Source organism: Muscardinus avellanarius, assembly GCF_963383645.1.
Source record: "Muscardinus avellanarius genome assembly, chromosome: 9".
Classification (NCBI taxonomy): domain Eukaryota; kingdom Metazoa; phylum Chordata; class Mammalia; order Rodentia; family Gliridae; genus Muscardinus; species Muscardinus avellanarius.
This window is the reverse complement of record NC_137795.1, coordinates 53,794,171-53,809,125: the sequence shown is the minus strand read 5'-3', so window position 1 is coordinate 53,809,125 and position 14,955 is coordinate 53,794,171. Positions and strand designations below refer to the sequence as shown.

The following is a 14,955-nucleotide window of genomic DNA, read 5'->3' as shown; positions in this document are numbered from 1 at the left end:
TGATTTAAATATTAAATATAAATAATGCCAAACAATTTACAGAAAACCCATTAGAAATAAGTATTAGTAAATATATTCAATACATTTTTCTGAATAGAAAAAGGTTTGTTTGTAGTCAAGTACTATTTGAAGTTCTTTTAAAATGGCAATTTACTTTGAAATTCCTATTTAAATATTATTTGGCTACTAATTCTTAATGACGTCCCTGTAGTGAAAGTACTTTGAATTTTGATTTTTTTTGGGGGGTGTGTGTGGGTGTGTGTGTGTGGTACTGGGGTTCCTGGAAGCCCTTCTACCTCTGAGCTACCCTCCCAGACCTATTTTATACTTTTTATTTGGAAACAGGGTCTCTTAAGCCAGCGTGGCTGGCTTCTAACCTGCGCGATCCTCCTGCCTCCGCCTCCCAAGTGTGGGGATTACAAGCGAGCGCCACCATGCCCGGCGAATTTTGATTTTTTAAAATACTTTTCTTGGTGCATTGTAATTATACATCATAGTAAGGTTAAAAATGATCCAAACACACGCACGCCTGTCTTGGTTTGTTTCCTTCAGGTCCTGCCTCGCTCTTCACCCCTCCCTAAACATAATAGTGAGCTTGGTAGTGAGACCTTCATGCAGGGGCATAGCATAATTTGAGCTATTTCTTTCATTAGTTCTCTCTTTTCTCCTCCTCACCGTCCTCCCCCACTGACTTCTGCTATTCAGCTGGTCACTCTTCTCAATTATCTAAAGTCTCTTTTGTTTTTATTTTGTATCTAGTTTCCACATATGAGAGAAAACATTTGACCCCTGATTTCTGCCACTGACAGATCTCACTTAGCATAATATTTAATTTTCCTGAAAATGGCATACTCTTGTTGTTCGTCTTTATGGCCAAATAAAATTCTGTTGTGTATATATACCATACTTTTTTATCCGTTCATCTGCTGAAAGACGCCTAGGTTGGTTCTATAATTTGGCTATTGTGAACTGAAATGATATAAATGCAAATATGCATGTATCTCGATAGTATTCTGACTTTGAAAAGGTACCGAGGAGTGATATAGCTGGGTCATATGGTATTCCCATTTCTAGTCTTTTATGACTCTTCACACTGATCTCCAAAATTGGTTATATTAATTGACAGTCCCACCAACAGTGTATAAAAGTTCTTATTTCCTTGCCAACCATTATTATTGTTTGTGTTTTTGATGATTCCCATCCTAGGAGTCAGATAGAATTTCAGCATAGTTTTTAATTTTCATTTCTCTGATTTTTGATATTGTTGAACATTTTATCACATATTTACTAGCCCTTTGTATTTCTTCTTTTGAGAAGTGTATCCTCAGTTCAGTTGCTCAGTTTTTGATTAGTTATTTCTTTAGTGTTAAGTTTTCATAATTTTTTCTATATTCTAGGTATTAATCCTCTATCAAGGAGACTCTATCAAAGATTTTCTGCTAATTCCTTAGGCTCTCTTTTCAGATGCTTGTTACCTTTGCTATGCAAAAGCTTTTCAATTTGATGCCATCCCACTTACTGAGCTTTGGGGGTCTTATTGAAAAAGTATCTGACATTGCCTATATGTTAGAGACTTGGTCCTGTGCCCCCTTCTAGTAATTGCAAAGTTTCTAATTTCCAGGCCTTGGATTCATCTTTAGTAGGCTTTATTGCAGGGCAAGAGATTGGGGCCTAATTTCACTCTACTATATATAGATATCAAGTTTTCTCAGCACCACTTGTTGATAAAAAAGTTTTCTACAATATACTTTTGAATACTTTTTGAAAATCAACCATTTATAAACTGAGGATTTATTTATTTTATTTCTATTTTATCTTAATGTTCTATATGTCTCTTTTTATGCCAATAGCATGATGTTTTTATTACTAGAATTTTATAGTATAATTTAAAATCAGACATTATGAAGCCTCCAATGTGGTTCTTATTGCTGAGAATTTCTTTGGCTATTTTGAGTCTTTCGTTTTTTCATATGAATTTTAGAACTTTTTTTCTAGCTCTGTGAAAAATTTTATTGATATTTTTATATAGATTGAGTTGAATCTGTAGATTGCTTTAGTGGTATGGCCATTTTATAGATATGTGTTCTGCCTATCCAAGAATATGGGAGGTCTTTCTATCTTCTAAGGTTGTCTTCTTGCTCTGGACTTTCAAATAAATATTGTAACTTGCTATAATAATTATTTCATTTGGGGGGGGTTCAGGGGATGGAACCCAGGGGCATTCAACCTCTGAGCTACACCCCTGCCCTATTGTTTATTCTTTATTTTAAAACCGGGTCTCACAGAGTTGCAGAGGCCTTCACTAATTAGCTGAGGCTGTCCACGAACCGTGATCCTCCAGTCTCAGCCTCCCGAATGCTGGGATTACAAGTGTGCGCCACCACGCCCAGAAATGATTTCATTTTGAAGTCTAAAATATGCAGTAAAAACTGAATGCTTTTAATAACCTGTTGATGGTTAATATGACATTTCTGTAATTTTCTAGTGTAGACTCTTTATATGAAAGAATAATAAACAGTAATATTTGCTGAAAACATGTAATTTCCTAGGAATTTAAATTTTGTTTTATTTTTTCATTGTAGAAGAATTTTTTAGAATTATAATGTCATGAAAATGGGAGAGATTAAAAGTATTTGCTGAAGATAGAGAATGGACATAATCACCTAAATTCTTTGTGATGTAAAATAAAGGATCTCTCACAATAATTTTTAACTTTTCTAATACACTTGGCTTTTAAACCCATTTGTAACTAAAATAGTCATTTTAAAAAACTCTTTCCTAATGTAGATAATGTACATTCACAAACATGTCAAAGTCAATAACTAAGTCAAACATGAAAAGGAGGGAGGGGGGAGGGAATGGATGAGAATTGGGTTAGGGCTAAATGAGTGATGTGTGCATGTATGACTCCACCATCTTGCACTACATTAAGATGTATGAATACAATGCACCAATAAAAAATTTAAAAAGAAACTCTACTTAAGTTTAAAAACAGAGAGTGTTTGATAGTATACATGTAAATATAATGAAAGTGATAGTAGTAGAATTTATATCAAGGAAAGAACAAACTTCTTTCAGTATGGCAGTCTTGTGCTCTAAGTTATTATTTCAGTTGTCTGCAGATTACCCAGTAATTTCAGATTATTTATCCTAAGTATTCTAATAGCATGGAGATAAAACAATATTGGCAGCTTTAGTAATTCTAGCTTAATTATTATTATTGGTACTGAGGATTGAATCCAGGAAAATTTTACCTCCAAGCTACAATCCCCACCCCCAGAACTTTTTTTTTTGGGGGGGGGACTTAGTCTTGCTGAGTTGCTGAAACTGACCTTGAACCTGTGATCCTCCTGTCTCAGCCTCACAAATAGAGATTATAGGTTTGTTGGTTGAGCTATTTAATTTTATATGAGTTATAGAAAAGTCATGTCATTATCACTCTGAACTTCATCATGATCTGAGACTACAATGCACCAGTAAGAGTATATGAAATTAAAGTCTGAGCCGGGCATGGTAGCGCATGCTTGTAATCCCAGCATTCATTCCGGAGGCTGAGACTGGAGGATCGCGGTTCGTGGACAGCATCAGCTACTAAGTGAGGCCCTCCGCAACTTAGTGAAACCCTTTTTCAAAATAAAAGAATAAAAAAATAGTGCAGGAGGTGTAGCTCGGAGGTCGAATGCCCCTGGGTTCCATTCCCAGACCAGCAAACAAACAAATAAATAAATATAATTGAAGCCTGTACGTTTCAGATATCAAAATAATATATGTATATTGCTCAAAGATTATTCATAATGTGGTTCAAGAAACTATAGCTAAATAACCAAGAACCTACAATAGCATTCATTTTTGCTTATTTGTTTGCTTTGATTATTTGTGCAGTTTCTTTTACATCTTTAGCTACTTTCAGTATAATTTGAGAAAAAAAATTTCTAGTGCAACTGTTTATCCTATTTTCCTTTGATTCTTCAGTAACTTGAATGGCATAATTGAATGAACGACTTTTGCTCTAAAATTCTCTGGTTAAAGAATGCAGATCCATATATGTCTAGTTTAAGTCTCCTCAAGTAAAATTGTTGGAGTAAAGACTGTGTGTGTTTTGATGGATACAATCAAAACATCTTCTAAAGAGATTGTGCTTGTTTTGCATTCCCATGATAATTCCTTGTTATTTCGATTTCTGGCTTTATATATTCAGAGATTGTGACTAATAAAATGATGATTGCATTTAAATGTCCTTATTAAAATACCCTAAAAAATAAATACCCTAAAAAATTGCCACATCCATACACTTAGTATCATCAAGGTAATAAATTTCAGTAATGTAATAAATACACAGTACCAATTTTTCATGCTGAGTAAACTTTCTATAGATGAGCAAATAAGATACCCTAACTGAAGGGGTGGGAGGGGTAGAGGGAAAATCTCTAATGCACATGATATACTTTAAGAAACATATCAATATCAATCACTAAGACAAAATAGGAGGGAGGGGGAGGGAATGGGATGGGAACTGGGTAAGGCTAATTGGGTGATGTGTGCATAGCATATATGTCTCCACCATCTTGCACCCATTGAGATGTATGAATACAGCCGGGCGTGGTGGTGCATGCTTGTAATCCCCGCGCTTGAGAGGTGGAGACAGGAGGATCACACAGGTTTGAAGCCAGCCGGGCTGGCTTAAGAGACCCTGTTTCCAAAAATAAAAAAATATAAAATAGGTCTGGGAGTATAGCCTGGAGGTAGAAGGGCTTCCAGAAACCCCAGTACCACACAAACAAAAAAGTATGAATACAATACACCAATAAAAAAATAAAAAATAAAAAATAAAATTAGTTCATATGGCTAGACTGCATATTCTTTATGTACTTTGCTCATTTTTTGATGAACATATTTTGAGAAAAACATTTTGAAATCTACAGTAATAATGGCTTACTTAAAAAACAAATTCAAATTGTATGAAATTTATATTATAAAATATATTGCCATGAAAATAGGGTTATTTGAGAGCTTGGCTTTTTTACCCAGCATAGAATAGTAGAACTCACAATCAGTACTTGATACTTAATAATTGTTAAGATATCAAATAAAGAAAAATTTATCCATGAAAACAAAACTTTATTAAAACTAATTAGATGCCATTTGTTTCTTGATGTGAATTAAAAAAACAAGAAAATTGAAGAGATAGAATAGATTGAGGATTAATGAAGTCTATCTGTATCATAAGTAAACATCATTATTTGTTCAGTAGGATATTACTATAAAAGACATGAATGTTTTTTAACGAAATACAATTTCCCTTTTTCTGTGATGTTTTGTATATTAATATAAATATTCATGAATGATGAGTATCAGCTCAGGTTATCTATGTGAATATAAATTTTCATATAACTGGCCACTTAGTGTTTATTGGATCATGCTCTTGAATATGAATTCTCCAGTATCTCAGAGGCACTGTGGATCTGACCCAGCTCATGAATATTCACATACACACAACTGATCTTTCTGAAAGTAATCACATCCATAAAGATGAAAATCTTGTTAGTTTTCAATAATGAGAAATGCACCAAGATGCTGGTCCCAGAACAGTTTTACAATTCCCTTGTTTTTTGTTTTTCTTCTCTTCTCTTCTCTTCTCTTCTCTTCTCTTCTCTTCTCTTCTCTTCTCTTCTCTTCTCTTCTCTTCCTTTCCCTTCCCTTCCCTTCCCTTCCCTTCCCTTCTCTTCTCTCCACTTTTCTTTTGTTTTTTTTCTGCAATAAAAACCTCAAAAACATATATTCTGTGCATCTTTCTTGAAAAAACTTTTCCCCTTTACCTCTATAAAAGTTTATGCCCAATTTAACCATGTTTGTTTTGTTTGCTTTATTTTCTGTGGTGCCAGGGGGAAAAATGGAAGAAAATAAAGTATTATCTTCAGTCCTTATCCTAAAAACATTTGCTCTGTGTAACCTCCTTGAGATTCGCAAATACAGAGTGGCCTAATCTACTTGAAGCATGATAATGTATTTTATATAGAAAGACAAAAATGACATGATATTATCTATGCCATTTTATGTATAGGAAAAATATGATATGTTGATTAAACTTTTTTATGTGTTAAATTTACTATGCCATTATCATGCAGAACCACAATTATAAATTATATAGAATTTTAACTTATTTTGTACCCTATGTTATAATGATTTTTCTTTCATTGCAGTGACTGACATATGTGATTGTAATACCTTTCAAGAGAAGTCAATAATTATAAATAAGTATCAAAATAAATCACCTGTACCTTATTAGCACTATTCTCTAATTATTAATTAAATAAACAGGACAACAAAACAAACAAAAACTCTCCTTCCTGAATTTAGTGATAAATTATCCACTAGTTCCTATCTTTTTAACACATTGTCAAGCCTTCTGATGACTTTTTCTTTATCAAACTACATACATTTTCTTGTTATTGTATAATGATTTTTAAAAACTCTGATGGTAGGCTTATTTATGTTAGTATACCACAGAGTGTCATTAGTAGTGGAAGAGGACGTTGAACTGTGCCCTCAGATGTTTGTAGGTTTTCTCAGTACTGATTCTGAAGATGGGTAGGACTGTCACCCAACTCTCCTCCTGCTTTATGTCTCTGTGTAGCTCCTGGTAGGTCTCAGTCTAGTGCAATTTTGCTCCCAAGGGCTTTGTGACAATCTATTGGTATCTTTGCTTTTCACCACTGGGGGAATGGAACAGTTAGCTAGTTGACCAGAGATACTGCTAAGTATTCTGCAATGTCCAGAATAGCCCCAGAGCAAAGAATTACCTAGTCCTAAATTCCAAAATATCAGTAGAACCACTATCATGTAAATTTTATTAGGAGAAATAATTCTGTGTCCAAAACATGTTGATAGCCATAGATTTAAAGTACTTTTATAGGTAGAACAGCAAGGATGTATAATATTATTTTATAAATAAATGAAGATAGTTTATAAATAAGTGAAGATAGGTTCGGCTTTAATTGTTAATTTGAATGAATTTATTTATTTTTTCCTTTTTGTTAGCAACAATAGTGTTAAATGAACTCAACTGGACAAGTGCCTTAGATGAAGTTTTCAAAAAAAATCGAGAAGAAGACCCTTCATTGCTGTGGCAGGTGTTTGGCAGTGCCACTGGCCTGGCCCGGTATTATCCAGGTAAGTATTTAATGATGCCTTCATTATCAGGTAACATTTTAAGTACTGGCTTTTGTGTTTCTTTTGTACACTCTGTCTCCTTCTCTTGTAAGATGGTGATTATATCAGCTACTTGTATAAAGAAAAAAATATTTGGTCCAAGAACATGTGCATATATGTAACTGTCAACAAAATTTATATGATGTGAGACTAAAATGCACCAGTAAAAGCACAAAAAAAGGGGAAAAATAAAGATGGGGTTTGACAATACCAACCTCAGTATCATGTAAGGGGAAGCTCACCACATGCTGTGCGCATGTATGTCACTATTACTCTGATACGAGACTTATAAAGCGCCAATAAAAGTATTAAAAAATAAAAAAAGATATTTGGCTTCAAATTGATCAAAATCACTTTGAACTGAAACATTTAAGAAGTGACCAGAGCAGTTCGTACCTGGGATTAGGTCAAGATGCCGTGAAACTGTGGGCAGTTATTCCTAGGTGTGTACCTGAAACGGGATGTTACTATGAGTCCTAAGACAATTTGGAGATAAGGTACCAGCTGCTTAGTATGGACAAAACTGTAACTCACATTAAAGAAGTGAATAGAATTTGAAGAAGCTAATTGAAATATATTTCTGTAGATTTCTGTTTTCTGCTTGAAATTCATAGTAAAAATATTAGTGCTCTTTTTTTAAAATCAGTAAATGTGGATTTGTTAAAATGGATATGATAGGGAATAAGATGAAATCACAATGAAATGAAGCTTTCTTTTTTTTTTGAATTTGTGTTGTTTCATTGCAGTTATGCATTATAGTGAGATTCAAAGTTATATGGTAATATATGCACACATGTCAATCCATTTTCCTCTGTTCGCCCCCTCCCCATACATGCTAGTGAGATTCATAGTAATACATTCATTTGGTCCATTTCCTTTCTCAAGCCTCATTTTCCCTCTCCCTCCTCCCTCTCCCAATCTCTTACACTACTCTGCTGGTCTCTTTCCTCATTTTCATGAAGTACCAGAAATGGAGCTTTTTTTTATGTATTAAGTTGAATAATTGTGAAGACATCTTAGCAATAGTATATATTCAGAGAAGATGAATGTATTTCTTAATTTAAAATAAGACATTTTGTAATGTTCTTTATTCTTACAAAGGAAAGTAAGAAGAAATAAACAACAACTTCAATAACAAAATGAAAAATTAATTACTAGTACATTCTGAGAACCTATTGAGAACACTTCAAGTGAAATTTCTGTTGGTATGTTTAACTTCTCCCCCTGGAGAACAAGCTGAAAAACATAATGCGTTTTCTTTCTTGAATGTGTGACCTGAATTATGGGACACACGTGAAGGAAGTTGGCCTTGAATGACCCAAGTATAGCTTTAAACAAGGAATTCTTTTTGAGACATGGGTTTTCTAAGCATTTTTAACAAATTGAATCAATCGTTCATTATAAAAACTCACAGTAGTAAAAAGGGGTGAAATGAAAATTAGTTTAAAACTAACAGTATTATAATAGCAAATAGTAAAAGCACCAGGGTATGAGTAGGCTGAATAGTTCTCGAATTAGGTATTAACTTTATAACTTCTGTGTGATTGCAAATATCAGATGGTAGGATCAGTAATTATTACTTTTTTCCCCCAGAAATCCAATGTTTTGGAAAACCAAATTTATTAGATATTAGAAAACATGAGTTGTAATAAAACATTAATGTTAATATTTGACATGGCAAAATTATCACATCGTTTATGTCTTGATGTTAGCATTTTACTTACAGAAATATTTGTCACTACAATATAACACTTCCAAAACTCCTATTTCTTTATTAGCACGTTAAATATCAGAAAATTGAAGATTTTAGTTTATAAAAAATAGTAAAAAGCAATACTACTCATGTGCATAATAAACCTGATATATTGAGCCTTAAAATTACATCAGGTCTTACAAAGCACTTTCAAGGACAAATTTAAAAATAAGAAATTAGACATCTGATATTCTGTGCAATATATTAATTAACAGCAGGTAGCTTCTATATACTTAAAAAATATCTCATTGAAGACTGGTGAAAAGGAGAAAAACAATAAGTGATAGAAAATGAGAATAACAAAGAAAAAACAAAAGCCTAGAATCAGATGATGCAGAGAAAGAGTAAAAGAAGGTCACAAGAGAGAAAATGTGTGAAGAGAGGAAAGGAAGTGTACAGACGAAAGAGGAGAGGGAAGGTGTGGGTCCAGAGATAGGAGAGAAGATAGGTTGTGTTATTAACAGTTCTCAAAGATGATATTTTTACAAATTGCACTTACCTTTTTAACTTACAAATAAATCATCTTCTATAATTCTTTAATTTTAAGTGCTAAGTGGAAGATAAAATGTCTAATCCTAGTTAGAGATTTTCAGATGTGTTGACATTCATTTACTTCATATTGGGGAAAAAAAATATTTAGATGCTTAATTTAGTTGAATCCAGGTGGTCCTCTTCCAGAGTGATGGCTTGGAAGCAACCCTGTGCCCAGCACAACGTGTAATTTTTAAATAAGGGTTCGGTAGACAAATTACTTACTGGATAACTGTGAGGCTCAGTTCATTTGCCTGAAAGAAGTTTGTTTTTAACATGGCTCTCTTTACTGTTATGAAAGAGATTTCATGCAATTTCAATCTTTGTGACTCTCTCACTGCGTTGGTCTTTATTACAAGAATAATATAACAAAACCGAGTCTATTTAGCAAAGACATTAAGACAATGTTATTTTAAAAGTGGAATAATATGATTCTGTGAATGCTCAGAAATGTTTCCACACATTTAACACTTTAAACAAGCTTAAAGATATTTTAAAGTGAAAAAATTAATTTCTGAATAGACAATAAGTCTCTGTCTGATTTTTACCACTTGATGCAAACCAAACTAATATAGGGTGGGTCATCCCTGCTTACTGTCTGTTAAATCAAAGGTTAAAAATAAATATAAAAGATAATATCATTTGTTATTTTATTGAATAGGAACAAAATATAGCATGTGCTATGTTTACTAGTTGGATTTTCACATATGAGGCTTTGCCTTCTTGCGGGGATCTCCCTCCTGACAGTGAGGACTTGAGTATGTCTCCTGAGCTTTCTGAGTCCTAGTCATCAAACCTGAAAAATAAAAGACACTAATAAGTTCTTATTTTAACATCTAGGTGTTAGTATGATCAGTGGAATAATATGATGAAAAGCACCTTGAAACCCCCAAAGACCAGGCATTTCTACAATGGTGCATGTCGGCTAGAATAATTTACCAACACCCAGCTTAAGACTTGAAAAAACCCCACATAGTTAAGATTAAACAAACAGCTGACTAGGAAGCTAAAACAGAAATATGAAAGGAGACTTACACAAGACTCAGCCATAATATTGGGCAGTGACACCACAGAATGGAGGTGGCCTGGGATCTAAGTTGGGTTGCCTCTAGGCGGCCAGAGAAATAAAAGATGTTCAGTTAAATTTAAATCTCAGATAAACATTGAAGAACCATTTAGTATGACTCATACAAATGCTTGGATTTATTTTGTATTGAAATTTCACTGGTTGTCCTACCTTTTTTCTTTTTTCTTTTCTTTTCTTTTCTTTTTTTTTTTTTGGCTAACTGTCAACATTCTGTCTTATTTTCTGTGTCTACTTTTGTGGTATAGGAAAATCACCTTGCCCATCACTGCACAAAATTGTGAGGATCAGTCTATTTTATATGTTTTCCCCAATGCAGGATTTTATAATTTTTTATCTAATCTTGTCAGCTGCCTGTTTAATTTTCCCAAGAGACTTTTTATTGCTACAGTTATTAAACATATTTTGCAACCAGGTATGGGGTACACACTTGTAATCCAAGCATTTGGGAGGCTGAGACAAGAGGATTGGGGTTCACTGTTAGCCTTAGCTAGTGAGGGCCTTTGCAACTTAGTGAGACCCTGTTTCAAAATAAAGAATAAAAAATAGGGTTAGAGGTGTAGCTCAAAGGTAGAATGCCCCTGGGTTCCATCCCTGGCACCGCAAAGAAAAAAAAAATGTTGTAAAACAGAGTCTAAAAAATATTCTCATTCACTGCTTAGATTCTACTTAGGAACCACACACTGTAAAAGGGTTAAGAAATTATCTTCTGGAGTCAGCCAGTGTTTAAATCTCACTTCTAGCATTTTATATGGTAGTGAACTTCAGAAAACTCTTCTTGACCTCAGCTGAGAAACCTCAGGGATTGTCCTGGGTAAATTGTAGAATTGTTAGGAGAATAAAAATCATTAAATATATTTCTTATCATATTCCCCTGATGTAGGGGAAATTCAAGGATAATTGACTATCCTCCTAATTTTTATTTATCAGATTTTTTAGGATACATGGAAACACTGGCGACCCATATGGCACTCTCCAGAGCCCATTCTCAGCAGCAGTTTGTTTGTTAACTGGTGTAAGTTAGGTCTCTAGTATCTGTTCTTGGCCTGAACATCAATCTGCCTTCTAATCTGATTTATGTATATACAAGTAATCTAAGAAAATCCTTGATGCCAATACTCTCTTTCTTTTTATTTTTACTCTATGTCTCTTTTTTTTCACATCCTCCCCCTTCCTCTTCTCCCCAATTTGGAAGATAGGTAACTAGTGATACTAGGAGTTCTTCATCTAAAAATTACTTTTGACATCCTCTTAAAACTTTAACCAAGTTATATTATACCTCTAAACCTGTTTATTTATCAGTAGCATGAGATGGCTGAACAATCTGATTTCTGGGGTAAACACTACCATTATCTACTGTGCATCTAGACCTTTACCATTTGCTAAGAGCACAGTCTTTGCTTTGCAAAATAACTAGAGTGACTAGCCCTCCTCTTACCACTGGCTTTTGACTAGCTAAAGATAGGTAAAATTGAAACTCTGCCAGGCATGTTGCTAGGCATACTTGTGATCCCTGTATTTGGGAGCCTGAGACAGGAGGATTGCAGGTTTGAAGCCAGCCTCAGCAACTAACCAAGACCCTCAGCAACTTAGTGAGACCCTGTTTCAAAATAAATAAAATAGGAATAAGGGTATAGCTTGGAGGTTGAATGCCTAGCTCAATCCCTAGTACCAAAAAAAAAAAAAAAAATCCAAGCCAGTCTCATAAGTGGATAGATTACAATGGGTGGTAATCAGGCTGGGAAAAGTAGAGCTGAAGAAATGATAGGGAGAGATTAGTCAATTGATACAAAATTACAATTAGACTGGAAGGATAAATTTTACTGTTCTACAGGAGAGTGACTCTAATTAAAATCTGATAGTAGGCATTTCAGTAACTAGAAGCAAGGGTTCTAAGTGTTTTCACTTAGAAAATAAGTAAGTTTTGTTCTTCTTTATGGCTGAATAGAATTCCATTGTGTGTATTTCCCAAAGTTTTGCTATCCATTCATCTGTTGATGGAGATCTGGGTTGGTTCCATATTTTGGCTATTACGAATTGTGCTGCTATGAACATAGGTATGCGTATTTTGCTGTAGTTCTCTGAATTCAGCCCCTTTGGAAATTATATCATTTGCAAGAAGATGGAAAGCCCTGTAGAACATTATGTTAAGTGAGATCAGCCAAGCACAGAAGGAGAAGGTACATATGTTTCCTCTAATATGCCCAAACTAGGAAACACAGAGGATACCAGTGGGACTCCAGATAATGGAGGGGAAATATCAGCAAAGTTTGAATGGAAAGATAAGAGAGGAAGAAGGCTGATCTTGATTAATGAGGGTCTAAATCTGAATATGTGTAAAATTATGAATATGACATGGTTAACCTGGACAACCATTGGTGGGAGGGGGGAAGGGAAAAAAAGGGGCAGGTGGGAGAGGGCACCAAATATAGTTTAAATGTATACAATTTATGTTCAATAAAAAATTTTATTAAAAAAATAAGTAAGTTTAATATTTATGGTGTTAAATATGTCAAGTATTTAATCATTATCCAATGTACACATATATCAATACCTCATACTATACTTCATAAATATATAGTTATGCTATGTTACTTAAAATAAGTAAAATATAATTTAAAAAATACTGGAAACAGTTTCTAATGCCATAGTCAATGAATGTGATTACTAAAAAATTGTTCCATTTATGAGTTCTTTCCTTTGGAGCTCTTAATTGATTTATATAAATTTACTTTAAAGCTGTTAAAACTTCTTTTACAGTCATCAAATTTTTGTGAACTTTTATGCTTTGTACAAAACTGTAGGTAAAACTATTCATTTCATCTATTAGAGTCTCCTGAAATTGTAACAATTACTGCAATAATTGGGATTGTAATTAGAAGTCAGTGGCTCATTGAAATACCAAGGTAGGCAGCACTTACTCTTTTTAGATAATTAGTTGCATTTACAAAGGAAATAAAGCAAGATTCTACTTCATCCCCATATGACATTTACTGTCATATGTGAACTATTAATCATTTCTTTCTTTCTTTACTTCATGTGTTCATAAGAAAACCATGGGATTACAAGAAAAGGAACCTTATATAAGTTTCACTAGTATTCAACAGACCTCTGAGTCATGTCTTAGTTGCTGTACCTGCTAGAATTTTGCTGGAATAAATTCAATACAACCAGTATAAACCCAAAACTTGTTGAGTGACTTTTTTTCCTTCCATATGTGTAGCCAATTGTTCTTAAATTGTGTGCCACTTTTGGAAAAATAGCGTGAGAATGTTTTAAACATCAGATACCATATGAGATGAGTCGCCCGAAAAATCATCTTTAGTTTAGTCGTTAAAGACACATGTGATAGATTTCTAGCCAATTTTATTTTATTTACTTTTTACACTTTAAAAATTTTAGGACTTCATGGCTAGATTGTTAGAAAGTGATCATTTATGCATCTTTGTGTGTGTGGGGGATGTGTACTGGGGATTGAACCCAGGTGCATTATACCTCTGAGCTATACTTGAGCCCTGTTTTATTTTTTAATTTGAAACTGGGTCTTGCCAGGTTGCTGAGGGCCTTGCTAAATTGCTAAGGCTGGGCTCAAGCCTACAATCCTCCTGTTTTAGCCTCCCAAATGCTGGGATTACAGGCATGTTCTACCTTGCCTGGTGGCTTTTCTGTTTCAAACCCCTAGAATGTGATGAAGATATGTATAATTTCTTCCATCAAGGAAATAAAATCTAAGCAATAATAAAATTTATATTATTTTAAAAATCATTTCATTAGTACATTGCAGTAATACATCACATCGGGGTTCAATGTATTAAAACATACATGCATACACCTCTTTGTGTATTTCCCTGCACATCCCATTCCCCTCCCTATGTGAGTTAATGAGATTGGTAGTAATGCCTTCTCATATTGACATAGTATTATTTAAAATGTTTCCTTCTTCAGTACTCCCTCTCTCCTCTAACTACCTTCAACTACTCTACATATCATTTCTTCTGCATTAAAATCCCTTATGTTCCTCTTTTCTATTTAGCTTCTACATGTAAAAAAAAAAAAAAATACCACTCTTAACTCTGAGACTGACTAATCTCACTTAGCATAATATTTCCAGTTGCATCCATTTTCCTGCAAATTACATATTTTGGTTTTTTTTATGACTGAGTAAAATTCTATTGTGTACATTACCTTTATCCATTCATCTATTGACAGATACCTGGGTTTGTTCCATAATTTGGCTTCTGTGGACGGCACTCTATAAAGATGAGTGTGCATGTTATCACTAGAGTATCTTGACTTTAGTTATTTTCAGAAATCTTTGCCAGCAACACCTAAAGATAGAGAATTGATATCTAGAATATATATAAAAAAAACTCAAAAA

The 14,955-nt window shown here is 33.8% G+C and overlaps 1 protein-coding gene across 10 annotated transcripts in view; it reads left to right on the top strand.

The window, feature by feature from the left end:
- Positions 1 to 14,955, top strand: part of CACNA2D1 (calcium voltage-gated channel auxiliary subunit alpha2delta 1) — a gene marked incomplete at both ends in the record, with an annotated part of 507,019 nt that overhangs the window by 360,341 nt on the left and 131,723 nt on the right. For all 10 annotated transcript variants that reach the window (XM_080701701.1, XM_080701708.1, XM_080701709.1 and 7 more), the window contains one exon: positions 7,039 to 7,170. In XM_080701701.1, the coding sequence (XP_080557827.1) occupies positions 7,039 to 7,170 (132 nt within the window). The remainder of the gene's footprint in view (positions 1 to 7,038; positions 7,171 to 14,955) is intronic.